The sequence below is a fragment of the Branchiostoma lanceolatum genome, chromosome 18 (assembly GCF_035083965.1).
Source record: "Branchiostoma lanceolatum isolate klBraLanc5 chromosome 18, klBraLanc5.hap2, whole genome shotgun sequence".
NCBI classification, from domain to species: domain Eukaryota; kingdom Metazoa; phylum Chordata; class Leptocardii; order Amphioxiformes; family Branchiostomatidae; genus Branchiostoma; species Branchiostoma lanceolatum.
Window position 1 is genome coordinate 9,229,800 of NC_089739.1, and position 19,326 is coordinate 9,249,125.

Genomic DNA, 19,326 nt, shown 5'->3' on the forward strand with positions numbered 1-19,326 from the left:
AGCAGGACGTTGGTTCGAAGATGGGACTGTAGCATTATTACTTATCATTTTATTCAAAGTTTATACATGCCTAAGGGCTAATTGCAAGGACAAAAACACAGATAATGATGAAAAATGCAATGACATTAAGGGCTACATCTAATGTTATGCTACATTCTAAAATGTACATGTGTGCTAGTCTGGTTGACTTCTTTTTTTGAGGCAGTGGAAGATAAATTTACCCAATTCTTTTATAATTTGTAGGTCATTTGATTTTAATAGTAGAATTATTTTCTAAAGGTCAGGAATAGTGGGAAAGTAACTGTGCATTTTGGACATGCCGGTAAATAATTGGTTTCTTATATCCAAACTTACATTTTCCTTCTCCTGTTTGGTGAGTGACGCTAGCAGTTCTTTGTCGCTCATCTTCCTGAGTTGTGCGCTCTTACTCACGGCGCTGCTGGCTACTGAAACTCCACTCTTCTTAGACTTGCTTTTCTTACTCTTCTTCTTTCCTTTAGATTTCCCCTTCTTTGTCTTGACATCAGATAGGGCTCCAGGCTTTCGTGCTTCTTCGGCGATCGATCGTACCAAGTCTCCTATAAAAAACGCATGATAAAGATTTGAAACTACGATAAGCAAATGCAATCAGCACCGTAAACGTTTGTGTATTGTACGTAAACATACGAGTTGATGGAAAGACATGACAAATAGTGAGAGTGTAGCTATCCTGACGCTGTTCATACATGTTTTCCTACCTCTAAGTTGATGTAGTTCCATCCGTAAGTCGTCCTGTTTCCCCAGTAGGTATGCGATTTTACTTGTTACCTTCTCTTTGTATCCCTGAGGTGTATCCTGCGGTAAGAAAGGCACCATGCTATGATAATAATTCTATATACAAAATGCCTCCAGACAGTCCATCCAGGCCCAGACGAAGCTTAAGGTGGCTGAAGAGTTACGAAAACGTCTGCAAGGTACCACTTAGATACTATCCTTTGGATACATTAGATACTTTGGGTAGTAAAGGTAAGGTAAGCGTAAAGCAGCCATCCTCAATTGAGGTGAAACATGATGCTTTTTCAAGAAGCTAGTGGTAGTGCAATGCGGCCTCGCCACGCCTCGCGTTTTTGGCCAAGCACACCGTGTCATCTCCTACTCTTCTCGATAAATGTGTTGAGTTCTTTTACGTGCAAAGGTTTGAGGCTTATGGCCGAAGCTCCGGGGCCGCCGGCTTTATGTTACCATCCGAAATGACGAAAGCAATCCCTTATGACATGTCCGAGCTGGAGTCGACCCTAGGATCGAACTCCGGCCCCAGGATCCACGAAATTTGATCCTTAAACATGGACGGACATAGCTTCATCTGAAAATCATGTGGGTTAGATTTGAACCAAAGGATACCTTTCTATGAATAGTGTGAGATAAAGCGAATATAACTATGCTTACATTGAACATTTCCCTCGGTCCCAGTTTCTCATCGCTTCCATCGTCGATGTCTTTTTCGCTACGTAAGCTTGAAGATGACGATCTCAGTTTTTTAGTCTGGTTAAAGGCGGTTCTTCCTGTGATCACCTGGCGAAAGCAATCGGAGGGGAGGTTTCATAGACGTTTTTACACACTTTCAATATATTGGAACAGGCAGCTGCAGATTGCCATGTTGATGTTCCTATTTGCATTTCAGTAGATTGTACACAGCATTTTTGTTTTCCATTGGTAGGTTTTGGTGTACATGTATTTTTTTGGTATTTGATATTCGCCTCTTTCATTTGCAGGTAGCTGATAGTGGTCCTTCGAGAGTTTCAGAACATTTTACACGTCGAAAACGCTAATGCAAAACAGGGACACCAACATGGCGGATCGAGGTCACAGTGATGACGTCACGTGAAACGTCACGTTAGGAATCTAGTTCTTTAGAACTTCAATTCATATGTTAGCAAACTACTTACGCCGACAAATGCATTTATCTTCTTGTCAAGACACTCTAGTGACATGAAAATGACAAACTCCACAAATTTACCTCTTCATCTTCTCCCGGTCCTTTCGCGTACCAGGTAAAGATGGCCTCGTATGTCGGCAAGCGGTTTGGTCTGGTAAGAGAAAATCCATGGTAAATCTGAGACTGATTACTTAGGACAGACCGTATTTACCTTGCATTAGAAATTCATAATTTTCCTCAATGGATCTAAAATAAAATTTAAGTTAAATACACATTGACATGTGATAACCCCTGCATTTCAAGCACGGGACATGTACAGCTAGCGCACAACAAAGAGCCTCATAGTAGACATAAGAGAATTCTTCAGTGTATAATCTCGTTAGGTATAATTATTAGTTCTGGCTTACCGAACAATGCAGTACTTGGCAAGGTAGTCAAGGGGGTCATCGTCCGGAAGTGCGTCATCAAAAAGGTCATCGTCCGCATGGCCTTTAGCACTCCTTCGTCTTGTAGAAGGCACGCTGTGTGCAGGTCTGGATAGGAATGACGATTTGAGTAAGAATGTTTGTATCATCCTGAAGAAGTTCATCTTGTTTATCAGTTTTGGCATATTGTTATTGTTTCAAGATTCCAAAAATGTCATATACTCAACGTATGAGACTAAATATTTAGCAGTCCTTTTGACTGAAATTAATGTTTTCCTTAGCGTTTTGTGTAACGGTGTTTCTTAATGGTGTTTGTGATTGAACAATATAACCAAAGAAGCTATGGAGGAATTGTTACCTTTTATTTTCTGTACCTAAAAAAGGACTTTACAGGCAAAATCTATCGTAGTCATGAAATCTAGATGTTAAATGAACGTACTTGATCAGGTCTCTCCAAGTTTTCGGCTTCGGTTTGGGTCTCCGTGTTATGCTGGTCTTGGCTGAACGAACACCCTCGTCGACATCCTGTTGAATATCAATCATACTATTTGATAGTTTTTATTCATCCGTCATTAATTCATATATCTTACTTTTGTTCACCCAATGAAGTGTGCATTAATCAGTAGCATGTAAGATTGATATGACAATTATACATATATCATAACTTTCAGCAAAAGGTTTCTTTTATCACTATCTTGTTTTGGATTTGTTCCAGTCTTCTAGATTTAGCTTCCACAGTTCATTTTAAAGACAACGAAATTCCTGAGAAATTTTTAGTGATGTTTTGTTATTAAACTTAGTACTATGTCTACATATTTCTTTTATGAGCGAAGTAAACAAAGGACACGCAAGGATTGTTATCTTACAATAGTAAGTGTCTTATCAATCAACTATTTCATCAGCGCCTAGCAGTACTAATTAAGGCATTTAGATTGCTTTCGTCAACCTAGGGCTTTTAATAGACTCGTAGAAAATAAACAATACCTTGCGCAAACTTTCCTTTTTTTAATACAATTTTTCCATGAGATTTATTGCTAGAGACTTCTGTTGGAATGTACGCATTGAAGTACAATTTGTACGCTAAAGAAATCTCATACAGTCTACAAAAATGCACATTTATAGATACAGAAAGGATTACCATTGCATTTGTTGTCGCGGTGTTTACTTTTTTTTCAAACAACCATCTACTCCCTACAGTAAACTACGTCTCGTATCTCACCAACACATCTAAAGCACAAAATCTGCAAAACGCAATGATTTCAAACTACCCAAACCAAAACAATCAACATCTGCAACAAAGTCTTTCCTGTAACGGTGCACAAAATCATGCAATACTCTTCCACATCATATCAAATCATCTGTTCCATCCTCATTCAAAATACTCATCAAAGACAGTCTGAAAACGAACACAAACATTATGAACTGGTATCAAATTGAAATTGATGTAAATATGTATATATTATGTAATGTTATGTGTATGTGTTCCAATGTAATGTATATGTTATGTGATTCCAGGAAGAGTAGTGAAGTACACTTGTGTAATTCACTAATTATGGATGTCGTTTTACCAATAATCCAATAAACCAATAATTTACCTTTGGCTCGATATTCGGGTCAGTGTGCTCATTCGTTGCCTCCTCTTCTGTAGACTCCAAGTCCGGCAGGTTCGGTAGGGGAGGGAGCTCTACAGACCGGGCACGTTCCGTTGAGTCGGGAGAAGGGGTAGGGGACGTCATGTCCCGGTCTGACAGCTGAGGAGACGGCGGGAGGGGGGAGGTCTCCTCCAGTGTCGGCTGTTGACACAAATAAATAATTGAATTGAATGACCTTTATTGTATACAGATACCCACTGGGTTCAGTACAGGTCACAACAGAAAACATCACAATTTGCAAGTACATATATATATATATATGTACACAATGAACAACTAGCACTAGTCTAATGATTACGTTAATTTGGCCTCTTCTCGCTTCTTAGTATTATTGTAAATATAAGTACAGGTGTTTAATGATAGAGGGTTTATCTAAAGCCATTAGAAATATGAATATTTCCGCGATGCGAAGACGAATTAAATGGGGAAACCTACATTGAACTAGTTTATAAAACGCAGCTCTCTCTTCGTTGTATAAACTACATTCCACTAAAAAGTGTTGCTCGTCCTCTATCCTATTTAAATTGCAATGTCGACATATTCGTTGATAACATTGATATTTAAACTGCTTGACCCTCAATTAATCCGGACTATGCATGGTTTACACAAACTAGTAGACTTCTAAGTGTTTAATACCAGCTCAAAAAAAGAAAAAGTCATGCCTTCAAGTACCAGAGTTATCAACTAAGGATTAAGGTTATGTATATCGGCTATATAGATGCAGATACAGAATTAAGATATATATATGTACTAGATTCAAATGGCAAAATGTCGAAATCTTAAATTCCTACTACTCATACGTGCCTTAATATCATGACATATTTGTGTCATGTAAAGTAAATAGATATGGAAAGTTTGAATTATGCAGAATCAGTTGATTATGCAAAAGATCATTTTTTTTGTAAATAGATACAGAAATATTTGAATTATGTAGTATCATTTGATTATGCAGCAAATTGTAAATCTAAAAATTAACCATTGTTGCGTACAACCCATATTATATAGTTGAATGCTCTGAAATGTGATAATTTAGATCCAGGCATGCAAAAATAGATAAACGACTCATTATCAGCCAATCTTACAGCGCTGAAAATGTAGTAACATAAGGACTAACGTACCTCCTTTATGAACTCTACCTGGACGGGAACGCGTTTCCAGCGCACGTGTTTCCCCTGTTTCCGCGCTGCCTCTGCCCTCCGCCGCGAGTGGGCATAGTTGGAATCATCGGATGAGGTTCCTGATAAGGAAAGATAGGTTAGAACGAACTCAGTCAAATTCAAAATCTGAAATCTGATAATTCCTCTGAATCAATTCCTCTCCCCAATTCAAAATCACTTTCGCGACGGCTCCGTATCTAGTAGCGCTACTCTGACGTTAATAACGTACACCATCCTTGTAGGTATAATGGTGCCGTCAGCTCTATTAACCTGGAAATGAGTCTCGCAATATCTCTCGAGATTTTGAAGTCTCGTGAAAAATCTCGAGAGTCTCGTGAACAGTGCTGAGACGTTTTTCTTCATATTTTTTATCCAAGAGGCAAACAAAACAAAACATCAAGTAAAACTATTCATGAGAAATCAGAGCATGATATGTTAAATAATAATTTGTACAAAATATTGATTACAACGGCTTTTTTGTTGTTGTTGTCGTTGATGTTCTTACCTCCCGAAAGCGTGCTTCCGAGTCCAGAGTCCGCCGAACCTGGTCTCATCTTGTTCGCCATGCCTTCAATATCCTGGTACGGGTAAAACATTTATGTGGAAAATGCTACAAAAAGTCTATGTACAGGTGAATGCGTGCGTATATTGGTTCAAGCTATCTTGGCATTTGTGTTGTCCATGGCCCTGAAACGCATTCATTGGGAACGATAGTTATACTAAATATAACAATTTTGTTATATCGCAGCCCAATGCCACAATCACTATCTCGTTATGATATTTCGAGCTACCACCGACAAGGATCTACAAAAAAACTGCCGTTTTTCTGTCCCCAATACATATTGGAATTTTTCTTTAAGAATAACATATAGTATGTACTTAAGCTCTATTCCCATTTGTATCTATTTAGTTGCTTGCTATTTTCTACGAATAAAACCGTCCCTAAAGCTGCTCCAGTTTTAAGAGTAAAACGTTGTGGAGTGAATGAGACGGACTACAGTGTTAAGAGTAAAACGTTGTGGATCTAATGAGACGGACTACAGTAACTGTACCTCATCAATAACGTGTAGTTTGCTGGACATCTGCTCGGACAGACCAGTCTCTGCGTCGGCACCATCTGAATAAATAAAAATTTTCAAAAAAGAATATTAAAAAAAATATATTACATTACCGTTCGAGTTTTAAAAAAAACGCATTAGAATGTTTCCGAGTTGTACATTTGTTTTGGGAACGTTCTCCCTTTCATCCCTAGCTTATTACAATAAACTTTCTTTGCAAACTCACGTCCAAAGGGAATACTTTGAGAGTTACACCTCCTTGCGATTTGTACCAAATCTGCAGGAACAGAGGCATAGCATCCAGGAAGCCCGCCTACCTTCGGATAGAGAGACGATGTCCATCCGGTCAGAATCCAGGTCCGAGTCCTCACCAAAGTCCGGGGGAGTTGAGCCAGAATTTAACCCGGCAATCCGAGGTAGGTTTACACTCTCCAAGTCCACAGCTATATAAAAATTGATAAAGATTTTAGTATTCATCGTATTAGTCTCTAGTACAGTCAAAACTGCCCACGAGGACCAATCAGGTGACTGATAAAATCTGGTCTATGTGGAAAGGTGGTCGCTACGGATAGGATTATCCATTCTTGCGTCAGTCGGGCAATTAAGTAAGGGATCAATCGATCGGACCATCAAAAAGTGGCCAGCCGGTAGTACATGGTCAGTTATACAGCTTTGACTGTACATCAATGGCCAGGTGGTTGCAGCGTCCCGTCGAATGCAGTGTCAACGCTATCATTAATAAGTTGTGTTTAGGACTTTTGAAGGGAGAGCAAGAATAAAAAGGGATTGTAATAAAGTCTCCTTTGTCTCCTACAGGGAAGTATCCTTGTTTCCCGGTATACCACTAGAATACTGGCTTACACAAAATGTAGTCAAAGAAACTAAAAAAAAAAACTAAAAAAAAACTGGACCAAATTTCCATACTCAAAAGGCTATGGAACTATCCTTACAATCTTAAGCTTATTGTTCCAATATCTGCATACATGATAATGATTGTTCCTTTAATTCTGGCACTGTTGAGACAAGTTACTAAATTGAGTGCAGTGCGACATTGTCATTAATTGTCTCTGTCCAAAAGCAAATATAAAAAAAAGAAGAAAAATACGGCAACAAAACCCATACCGTCCGGGTCCTTGATACTGTTTGTCCGATCCCTCGATACCGGCGGCGACCCGACTATGGGCAGAATCACGGTCGAACCTCTGGATCCCTGGTCACGAGCCGGTCTCGTTCCCTTGGTCTTCAGCCTCTCGCTGTCGTCTGCAGATTTTCCCGCGCGTACGACACTGTTGTAATTTGGCAGGCGAGGCAAAGATTGCGCTGAGAAAGAAAAACGGTAGACTTTTGTCTCTATGTACGACATTTTTGACGGAAGGAGTTTTCAGTTTTGTTTCTAACGCCTTTTGCGCATGTGCAGGTTGCCTGGTAGAAAAGTACGATCTTTTGAACGATAATCTCTCGGTCTCCTAGGAAACCGTCTCCTAGGAAACGCGTTGTCATGCCTGTTGGCCGTGGGAAACTTAAGATTCATTGTTCTATTTATGGATACTGTCATTTACTGATTATCATTTGGCGGCTCATCTTTTTAATAAATCATTGAGGGCATCCTGTTAATTCAGATAGACAGCAACAGACTAGATGAATATTCTTTATTATAAAACGATCGCAGTTAAGCTTCTGCTTCTAATTAATTGATAACTGCAATACCCCGGTTCAATCCAGGTTTAGGACATTTCGGTTGGGGCTGCAACCGTGTTTAGGAAGAGACGTAAAATAGAGGGGGGTCCTTGAGGATGTTAAAGGGAAAGAAGGCCTAGCAACCCCTCCTTGTAAAAATCAATTTATGCCCTGCTACGGAAACAGCAAGGAAACTTGCTGACGTATGTACTATCAGGCACTACAAGGGTCTGAACAAATTAACATTAGGCTGTGACGTCAAAAGTAAACACCCCACTCACCATTCCCATCAGACCTACTGAGGTGCTTCATCCGTCCCGCTGTGTCCCAATCAACGGGTGCTGTCGGGTGTGTGCTCGGGGGCCCCCTCCACCATGCCCCGCCCAGCGGCCACTTCCTGCTCCGCTCGTCCCCGTACAGGTAACCTCCCCCTACTCGCTCCGGGTGCTCAGCCGTCAGGTAGCTGAAATCGTGCACAATATGCAACATACATGAAATGCCATCATGGCTTTGGTTGTAATATCTCAACATAACACCTAACCTTTTTCGAAAATGGCATATATATGCATATAAACATTCAAAAAACATGATTTGATACACTGGAGGACATGTCGACCTATACAGAAGGATGTAATGTACAATCAGATGCCCAAATGGTAGAATTGCAGTTACGTTAAGATCAAGTGTATGTACAACTGCCTTTGACAGCCGAGTCTAAAAGTGGCCCACATAACAATTATAATATTTAGAAAAAGACTGTTTCGACGGAAATGACAAAATTTAAATCCTGAAACCGTGTCCTACCTTCAAATTGAATAGCAAAGATGCTCTTTTTGTACCGCAGTCGCCTTATTTCAATTCACTATATCATAAAAGACTGCTTTTAGAACTGACCCAGTTGGTTGGCAAGTTCTTATTGTCTTGTATGCACATTGCGTGCCTACACATCACATACAGACACCCCCAATTTACAAAGTTGTCAGATATGATTCTATCTTTATGAATTTTTCGACGTTGACAACAGGTATTGAGAGGCGCATTTCCGTACGTTTTAACGTTTGTCAAATCTTATAATACTCCGAGTTCCGCGCCATGAAATATTTATTTCTTTATAGTCAAGAGAGAAATTGCACAAGTCGTTTAATCAATGTGCATTTTATGTGCTGAAGGAACGAGCATTGCTCTTTGAATGTTGACATTTTTAGATAAGGGCACCGAGTAGCTTGACGATTTAAACTCTTTGTAAGAAGATTTAGTTGTGAAAGAGAAGGAAGGTACCTTTTTCACACCTGAGTTGGCTTCAATTTGTTTGTAGATGGTTGACAAGGAAACTGTAAGAATTCTTATGAATTCACGCATACAAGTCGAGTCATAATATTATGATATTACTGCAACCGGTGAAATTGGACGTTATTTGCGACATCCCCGCCGTTTAGGGTATCATGTACATTACATCATATCGCTATAGTGAAACATGTAGGACATTTACAAAACACAGCTAAGGAATTACAGAAAAACAAGTTAATCACACATCTATCCGTACCTTGGATCGCATATTAGCCTGACGCAGCCGTGACACAGGCCCCGCGGGTTGTGGAGGTGGTCTCGCACGTCAGTTCCTCTCACAGACCGCACGTTAAACGGTGGGAACCCCACGATCGGCACAAAACTCAGCGGTTGTGAGACCCAGCCCGACACCCCACCGTGCTCCACGTACAACTCGGAATGTACCCTGTAGAATGGTTCAGAAATAAGGGTAAAGAAAACATTTTTGCAAGCCCGCAATAGAACGCCGCGTGGCGACAATACAATGTGGTGAATAGCTGGCCTAATTTGGGACTTAATCCTCTCAGTAATTCTTTTGTTGAGCGCGAACCATAGACACCCGCGAGGTAAATGTTTGTGTTGTGGCTGGGGGTCAGCAATTCTACAAAGCTACATCAATAGCCTGAACATTTAACATTGTCCACTTCGAGTTTGAAATACAATAACACAATTGGGAACTGGTATATTTTATATGCAGATTTTTGACATGGAAATTAACAGAAGCATAGCCAAAGAAAAGATATAGTCTTTAATTGATGTGTAAAACTTTACTATACAGTTGGTATTTCTACTTTGATAACAACTTTCCGAAGTCCTGAGTTATGATATATTGAGTGTCGAGTTGACAATGGGAGAACCTGTGTTTTTATAACGTTTCATAGGGGTGTAACATGATACAAAAAACAACAAAAGACGTATGACCACTCAAGCGCTGGCCGACTTTCCCTGTAATTAAATCCCTTTCCATTGTCAATTATCTAGTATCATAGGATCTGTGGCGGATTATTGCAATTGTTAAGGTATCCGTCTGTTGCCACTATGGTTTACAAGATGATTTAACCATTGTGTTAAGAAACCAAATACGATAAATGGTAGGAAGTGAGCTTTAATTAGCCGATAGGGAGCCGGTGGGGATCGGATGATTACAGAATGCAGTATTGCACAGGAATAAAAACATTTGCACTGTTGACTATTTTTTTTATACAAAAGAGTTTTGCAAGCATTTACTGTCTACCATGCCTTTGCGAAATGCTTTTGTTCCGTCCGCCGATTCTTATTTCAATCCATATGGTACCAAGCTATACCGTTTTCAATCAATTGTGAACAAGTCTTTCCATTTGTGACTTATTAAGCAACACATCGATACATCTGAAATACTTACTGGTGGGCTCCCGAGTAGGAATCAGACAGATGACGTAGCCTCCATGCCTGGGGGAAAAAACAAAAATCAGAGATGGCAGACTTCAGCCCCTTACCCATACTACTTTGCGACCTTTCCAGTCCCTTAGACAAATTCAGCGATGATCCCATAGTTTCAGAGAGACAAACTCCCTAGGCCTTGGGTAAAATATCATTGACTCAATTACGGGGCTTTTCGATTGTAACTTTAAGTTAGTAAACATTTACATGTAAGCCTTGTTTGAATACACCATCGGTGTCTAATGATCTGAATAATTAAAAAAATAACAAACAAAAGGAAAATTATTTTTGCGCTTGTCTGGGTACCTCTTTTAGCCCGCACTGTTCGTTACTATGGTGATCTAATGACTTTGTGGTATTTTCGACTGCACATTCGTGTTCATTTCGTTCTAAACGTTTACAAAAATTCGATATTAAAAGTCAACATAAGCTTGAAATTCCTGCATATTCTGACCTTCGTAGCACCTCTTCTACGCTTGTGCACACATCAAATCGAGATAAAAATGAGTTATATTATGTTTGAGTACCCCCTTGGACCCGGTAGCCTGCGTTGCTGGGGTAGGTTTATGAGCGTCTACTATGTTTACAATAGAGGTTGATCCTAGCTCATATATCTAAGGTAAACGATTCATCTACTTAGCACTCCAGCTGGGCTCGTATGCCCAGTGACGGGAAATAGCTTGTGAACCCCCCCTCTCACTGGACCTGCGGCACGCTGACGGCGTCGCTGCGTCCTAAACTGTATTTGTGTTACCCTTGACTGTATTAAGGGAATATCATTTAAAACGTACAAGTATGACCAAAAAGACAACAAAGCACACAAAGCTTAAAAGGATTCGTTTTTTGTCAATGAAATTCGTGGAGTGCTTTGTCATTTCGATCGGCCGTAGCGACGCCGCCAGCGTACCGCGGGTCCAGTGAGAGGGGGGCTTCAGGGACGTAGCGACTGTGGTTGGGCCGGAAAATTTGAAATATTTTCACTTCTGTAAATTTTGTAAAAGAGGTTAAGAAGTTTGAATATTTGCGTATTTATTGACGGGGTAACAAAGAGAGTCATAGATAGATGTTATTTAGTCTGTATCACTCAAACTCCAGCTGTCCGGGGGTTTCTCTCCCCTCCCCGCGGAGTTTGTGCGCTGCTCTCTCTAAGGCTGGGGAGCCGTTATCAAAAATGGTAACACCAATCATAGGGCAGGATTTCAGCTAGGCTCCCATTGCCATAGAAACCACCTTGTTATCATGTCTGTTAGCTGTCACAACTGGCACCACAGGCAGACGGGGAGAAAGGGATGGGAAATGAGATCCAGATGTTGGGAGGGTGAGAAATGAGATGTATCCAAGCCGGTTAAAGGGATTTTAAACCTAGTACTTAGTTTATCTGTTCCTTTAGAGGCAGACAATGTCAGTTTCTCCCACATCAAAAACAAAGTTTGAAAATCCAACAAGAAAAGACTTGACTGCCGAAAAGTGTTCAAAGTACAGAGAAACGGCCTGTGAAACTCTATTCCTACCACCTGCAGATCAGACATCTGCAGCTGTCAATCACTGGATAGCAACAGCAATAGATCCTTAGCAACTAGAGTCTGGCCTAGGCAGGCAGCTCTGTGGGCTTCTCCCGTGTTACAGGCGCTTCCCACCAAGCTCCGTGGGTGGATAGCCGTTACAGGCGGCGGGCGGACACGGGGCTTGGTTGAAACCAGGCTAGATGTTATTTATTTTCAGAAAAATCTAGATCCAGGTCAAATCAGCAAAAGTCTCAGTAGTTTTGCTAGGTGGTGAAGAGCATGGTTAAACTTGCACATTCAAGTATAAAGAAAACGTTAGTTCAATTTACTTGATATGTCAGTGGTTCCTGTATATTTCACGTTGTCCATCTATTTCCCGTTCTTTGTATATTTCTATTAGTTTCACACACGGTTTGTTGGGCATCGTACGATCTGCAGTTCACCGTAATATCGCTTTGAGGCCTTTCAGCTCGATCTTATTGTCATATGTACACATCGAACCTACATTTTTGCGAAAGTTTCTGGGAGAGTGGCGGAAGTGTCGTGCAAAATCAAGTACGACAAATACACGACCAAAAACACAGGCTTGAGTTCGAGTAGGTTTGGACCCCGCCTCTGTCGTTTTTGTGGGCTAAGTGCCATTCTGTTTTCCTTGCAACACTACTTGCACAAGTTAAGAACACTTGAATAATGCAAGACCGACGAAGAAGAAAAGTGTTTACTTGATATAACAACCGCCTACAGAGGAAATCGCTCGTGTTGTAGTTATGATAATACCATGTGTTTGACCCAGAAAACGAAAATGGAGTATTTTTCAAGTGTACTTTTGGGAAACATTACAAGAAGAGACAAAAAACGGGAACGCGCGAAAGAGGTAAAAATCAGTTTTGAGGTAGCCATTTTTTTCTTTTGTTTTTATACAGTGTATTTTGTATAACCAATAGAGTGAACTGCTGCCATTCCATATTCCGTGACTGGAAACAATTAAGATGGCTATAGAGCTCAGGTAGATATAGCGTCCAAGGTTACAGGACATTGACCTCTGACCTTGCCGTACTGTAGGTGTCTCAGTAATGACGTTGACTTTCAACGATGTATGGAGGACTCCACACAGGCTAATCACCAAGCATATGTGTGGTTTACGCCCATTTTGCTCGTCCAGTGTAGCCTGAGTGCCATCTTTAAAGAGGGCAGAGCCCCAGTAGTAATCGGATGGCACCCAAGCTACGTCTAATGAGCTCATTGGGAAAAAACGCAACGAAAAACAAAGACAATGAAAGCGAGCAAAAAGACACGACTAGAAAAGGCACATCTGCTTGAAAATGGCTTTAGAACAAGATGTTTCGTTGCTGGCTAAAATAAAAGTTGTTTTTGTAGCGGTGTCATTGCATGCACGTTCCGGTGAATTTCATAAGTCGTCTCGCAGTCAAACAACGTTACTGACCCGTGGGGTTCACTTCTTCAGGTCGTTACTAGTCCATGAAGGGTGGGTCGTGGTAGAAAAACAACGTAACCGCATCAGAATGTAAGAAAACAACAGTAACTTATAATATATGGTTGTATGGAGGGATGTTTGGGGTGAAAATGTATGAGCTATATGTAGAGTCAAAAAGGTTATGAATTTGTCATTTATACGGAATTCACGATAAACGGAGCTGTATACCGCAACTTTAATTCCGCTATGGACCTTAAGACGGTGTTATCGAGGCCTTCTCAAGAATATCTTGAACACCTGGATATCTGAAGTGTGTATATTATGAGATGAATTATGAGAGTTGATATCACGTCATTATTTGCCTATTTCGAGGCTTTGAATAATATGTACGAGACTGTTTTTTTAGTTTTAGTTGACGGTTATCTTCGGTGTTAACGATTGGGAGGTTTGAAATCATATAACATCTTTATTTACAAACTCATGCCTCATAGTAAATTGCAAGGGTGGACGCAGACATGATACAATGACGTAAAAAAAGGTACAAATTGTCTATTCTGTAGATCTATCTGATGTTTCTACGTACACTACTGGGGGGGGGGGGGCTTCTTGGGGGGCAGTGGCTGTACCATCCCCACTGTTTGAAGACGTACATGGAATGAAAGAATGAGGTGTAGGTTCGTCTTACGCACAATGCTCTTCTTATTTGTTCAACTTGACACCATGTTTTGAACGTGTAGTTACAAGGGCAGCTAACGCTCTTCAATTATCTAGACCAAAGTCCGAGAAGTAGTTTATTTTCCCCTGAATATTGCCAAGACCATCTTTACATTATTTTCGATGTACACCTTACCAAAAATTTCTATAAACACCGTCCATTGTGTAGTATAGAAACGTGAGAATTGTATATGGATCATGAGTGCCGAAGTGCGCACTATGTTGTGAGATGTTGATAAACAAGCCAATCGGTCGGCCCGTTAGAACATGGGTCGTTCCGAAGTTGTTACGAAAGTCATTGGTTCTCCACTTCAGCATTTTACGTCCTCCAAGTTGGACGTTATGTTTCTCAAACGTTTGCTGGTTTGTTTGTTTGTTTTGTCCGTAAACAGGATAAGAAACAATGTTATTTATGGCTTTCCTTTCTTTCCATATGCTGGGCTATCCGCTTGCGCAGCCAAACAAATGATATTAAGAAAACTTCACTCCTTCTAAACTCATAACAAAGAACAACAGCCTTGTAGAAAAAGTGGGATCCTTCGTCTTACACTGCTGTAAAAAAGTCAAACTTTACATGTCGAGATTTAGATTATCAGCAATCGAATCAAAATAGCAACATGTTCCACAATATCATTCTTATTCCTTAATTATATCTTTACCTTTTCAAGTTACCTTCGATTTAAATAATTACTATCATTATCTGTTGGAAGATCTGGGTAATGGATCTTTTTCTAAAGTGCAGTGTTTTTAACGCTCCATCCACAAATAACACTACATTGTTGAAGCTACCTGTGGGTAAACTCTTGTTGATTCTATCGGACTTTCCCATTAACTGAGCGATGTTGTAGCATACCAAGCGTCCATGTACCAAACATCGTTACGGCTTGAAATAGGTTCGGAAATCAGTGGAATGCCAGCGCGGCATATTGGGTAATGCCTGTGGAAAACGTCATTATTTCTGCTTTGGCGTGCCAAAGCCAATCCATGAAACAGGCTTAGATTTTAAGCCAACTGAATAGACAAGTTTCCCAGCGTAAATTGCGTCTAATGAATCTTGATAGTACACTATTACCTGGTAAGCCACTGAGAAACTTTCTCACTAAATTGTGTTTGCTCTTCAGTATCAAGATATGCGTAGTGCATGTGGCAAGTTTTTCTTTACAAGTGTAACGGTTACAGTCTTGAGCGTAACTATGCAAACATAGCAACTAAAAACAACGTGTGATACATATCTAAACCGTTACCTTGTGTAGTTTTCTCTCCTTCTCTAACCGACGTTGGTCCTGAGGGTAACTCTTTCCTCGGGAAACTCTAGAGTAGTCCGGCCTCGCAGGGAGGGGACCGTGCGGCAGCCGCCACTCCTCGGGAAGAAGTGTCCCCTCGTTCCGAAGGACTTTCCTCCACGCCTCGGTGAGAGATCCCCGGGCCAGTACGGGAGGGAGGCTAGCCGAGATGTCTACTTGTGGATAAGGATCCTCGAGTACTGAGATTTTTGGCAAGGCCGTTGCCATGGCAAAGAAGGTTTAGCGCATGAGGAGGAAAACGAGGTTCTTCCACCACACACTTGAGCAACTCTTGTGAAGGATTAGTTCGTCTAGAAGAACTCTATAATGTGTTGGGCCATGACCAATTGTTAAGAATCGGGGGAGGTTCACTACGTATATATGAACCAATGGGGTATGGAGGCCAATACACTGAATCATGGTTACTTATAGGACTTATTGTTGATATATTATCGATGACTCGATTTTGTGAAACAAAAATGCTATAGAATGGAATATTCTTTAAAAGTTTGCTCATAATGTATTTAACATGCTTGCGTCATAGTCCGTCTTTATACATTATGCATCTTTGTACATGTTTAGTGAACAAACTTTTGATAACAAACAAATGATTATAACAGTTTTGGGTTAAGGAGGAACGACAACTCAATTCTGTTTTGATTCCCTTCACTGATTGTCAAGAGTTCACATGCTCCGTATGTTCACAAAGACAAGGTGTCGTCGCGTTTTGCAACAAAGGAAAAAGACAAGGAAGAACATTGCAATATGTTTTTTTAGAAAGATTCATTTTTTAATCCAAAATACAGCACCGATGAAAAAGCTAATAATCCAAATGGTTGATAAGTTGATGGTACGACTTAGACAGACGTCATGATCAGTTGTCCATAACTAAAACCGGAAGCACTATCCAAATGAATTTTTCTTGAAATGTAACTTTTAAATTGTTAAATTTTATTGTTTATTCACATACTTCAGTGTTCTACTCTATTTTGAATTTCATTTTCTTTTTCATTTGATAGTTCATATTACATGGAATTTTGGTCAGTGTAATGAATATGCACAGGTGTTCAAACAACCAAGCGTTCAACCCATTTTCTCCCTGCAATGAACCACTGACTTCCCTCCCCCCACAATGGTCCGTCCCCCGCGACATTCTACAAACACCCTCCGTTGCTAGGCCCACAGCCATGGTACTCACCACGCCAGTGCAGTGAGTACACCCTACTACACATCACCGCATGTTGATATAGCCCCAGAGAGGTTTCACGGAGGGCATTTTTATTACAGATGCATATCCTTGTTGTTCATCAAGAACGGTTTTTGATAACTGTCGTGTCGTCAATAATTGTGAAAAAAATAAGAGCCATCAGAACAAGTTATTAGTATAAGGAATTAAAACTGTGCGTTATCATAAAAAGGAATATCTAAACGCGAACTGTGGAGCCTGCTTTGGAGGCTAAGACTACACGTCATCACGTCCATGTTGATTCACCATCATGTGGGATAACTGCCAACAGAAGTCCCGTATGAAAGCCAGAATTGTCCCTGTCACGGCGAGACTTTTGTACCAATGTTTAGCTACCAAACAAACGCGAAATGTCTGCGCAAATCTGGGTTGTTGTGTCTACAAACAGTGCTTGAGAATATACCACCCATAAATGTCATTTTGTATCCTGAACATTAAGTTTTAAGACGGACATATTTCTTATTTGAAAAATATGGATGTTTTAAACGTATCCCCACCAAAAGTCAAATACCTTCGTAAAATGTAGGACTGTTACATTACAAGGCGACTTGGTTGTTTTGTCTCCAAACAGTGTTTGAGAACATGCCGCCTATAACTGCCACTATATGCATCCTTAAACATAAATATTGCAACTTAATTCTTTAACACAAAAGGATATTTAAAAAAAATCATACATTTGACTAATCATGAAGAGAAGTCGAATGCCTTCGTAAAATGTAAAGTTGAGGAGTCCTCCCTCACAACGCGACTCCTGTGTTGATATTTGACCACCAAGCGGTGGGTAATGTCTGGGTAAATAGCCTTGCGCTGTGTCTCGAAACAGTGGTTGATATACTACTCAAAAATATCATTTCATATATCCTATGACATAAAGATTGCAAGCTAATTATTCAAAACAGAGGTTTATCTGACTTACAACTTTCATAGATTTTATCAATTCTGGAAAAGTCGAATGCCTTCGTACAATGTAAAGTTGAGAAGTGTTCCTTCACAACGCGACTCCTGTGTTGATGTTTGACCACCAAGCGGTGGATAATGCCTAGGTAAATGGCCTTTTGTTGTGACTCCAAACAGTAGTTGGTTGTTAATATGGTTCAGCGGCGGTTCTAATGAGACTGGAGGAATAAAGCACGCTTGTGCAAACGTGTAAAAGAACCTAATTAAGAGGGTTGATCTTAAAATGTTTTATAACTTAGGACAGAAGGATTAGTGACAGTCAGTAGTCTTTCAGACTTAACGTTGTTGTCTGATGCTTGTTTTTCAGATTTAACAGGTGCGCGAGTATGTCTTTTACGTAAGTATATAACAAAACATGGTAAAAACACGAATAACAAACGAAAGAACTAAAGTTACTGAGAAGAGGAAAGAGCGAAAGAAAGAAAGAAAACAGAAAAATTAAACAAAAAGAAAGGAAGAAGGAAGAAGGAAAAAGAAAGAGGTTCCTTGTTATAAATTGCGCAACAAAGTCATTACACAGTTGTTTCATGATGAATTCGAAATAAATCGACGCTCAAGTACTTTATTTGAACGGCACTTAGGAACTTGATAAACACAACTATATCAGCACATTCTATCGCACCATAAAAGTCCGAAAGGAATGCTGTTACGAAACAACTCGGCGTTACCATGCCAAGAGAACGGTTGGTCAACCACAAATTTGCCAGATCAAAAGAATATTTTCATATGCTACAAATTGTTATTTTTTAAATATGATACGGTAAAATTAAGATGATGATTGGAGTCCTATGGCCTAGCAAGGGGCACAGACGACAAATTATTATTTGATTGATTGATTGATTGATATCATGATGGAAAATCAGTACAGGGCACTAAAACCATTAGTAAACACTTAATTTAATTGCCTCATGTGGGGCGTCTGTTTAATCAAGCACGTACGCAAACTAGTAGGCATTCTAGACAGGTAGCTTTATTTTCTTTCTTTACATCATGTATAGTCTCTATTTTGGTTTTGTAGCGCTTTCTTCGGTTATACGTCAATGTTTGCCCTTTGAGTTCATTAAGCGGCGTTACGTGTATGTTGATTGTTCTATATGTGACCCAAACGTGACCTGTAGACAAATATGGGTGTCGTTTTTCATTATAAACGTCAGGGGAATGACGCCATATTTGTCGAGGGCCGGCGTTATGCAAACAACATCGTACAAGTGCCTGTTGCAAGAGCAAATAAAATCTTGCTGGGCCCCACGCACGTAAGACTATGGATCACATTGCCCTTAAGCGTAAGTCTTGGTAAGAGTAGAGGGTTAAATTCCTACCTGAGGTGTGATAGTGACATAAGGCATCATATCTGTCCGTATAACAGAATACTCTGCAAAAAGGAAATCTGAGAAAATAGAAATCTTGATAAAAACGTAAAAAGCAAAAACCTCTGCTTGGAGAGTAACAACCACAGAATTAACCACTGACCCTATTACATATAATAACAAGTAGACCAGTCGTTAATAAAGTAAGATCCGATGGTATTACAGCCTTTCAATTATATCAAATGCTGGT

General features: G+C 40.1%; 3 protein-coding genes across 4 annotated transcripts in view; 1 reads left to right on the top strand and 2 right to left on the bottom strand.

Annotated features, from left to right (window-relative positions):
* Positions 1–273: 273 nt before the first annotated feature.
* On the bottom strand, positions 274–2,910 carry LOC136424706 (uncharacterized). Its single transcript, XM_066413330.1, has 6 exons — positions 2,780–2,910; positions 2,323–2,448; positions 1,997–2,066; positions 1,426–1,551; positions 738–834; positions 274–578 (listed from the first exon to the last, which is right to left on the bottom strand). Exons 1-6 carry the CDS (start codon positions 2,881–2,883, stop codon positions 274–276), a joined length of 828 nt encoding a protein of 275 aa, XP_066269427.1. The 5' UTR covers positions 2,884–2,910.
* Positions 2,911–3,709: 799 nt separating this feature from the next.
* Positions 3,710–15,914, bottom strand: LOC136424707 (uncharacterized). The gene is made up of 11 exons (XM_066413331.1): positions 15,528–15,914; positions 10,592–10,638; positions 9,428–9,616; positions 8,166–8,347; positions 7,330–7,527; positions 6,525–6,650; positions 6,202–6,266; positions 5,655–5,727; positions 5,111–5,229; positions 3,936–4,133; positions 3,710–3,736 (listed from the first exon to the last, which is right to left on the bottom strand). Exons 1-11 carry the CDS (start codon positions 15,792–15,794, stop codon positions 3,710–3,712), a joined length of 1,491 nt encoding a protein of 496 aa, XP_066269428.1. The 5' UTR covers positions 15,795–15,914.
* The window catches only part of LOC136424209 (rhodopsin, GQ-coupled-like), a 70,513-nt gene continuing 57,695 nt past the window's right edge, over positions 6,509–19,326 (top strand). The window contains exon 1 of one of the 2 annotated variants that reach the window (XM_066412729.1): positions 6,509–6,623. The gene's annotated coding sequence lies outside the window, so the exon portion shown is untranslated. The remainder of the gene's footprint in view (positions 6,624–19,326) is intronic. The other variant, XM_066412730.1, reaches the window with a different exon arrangement.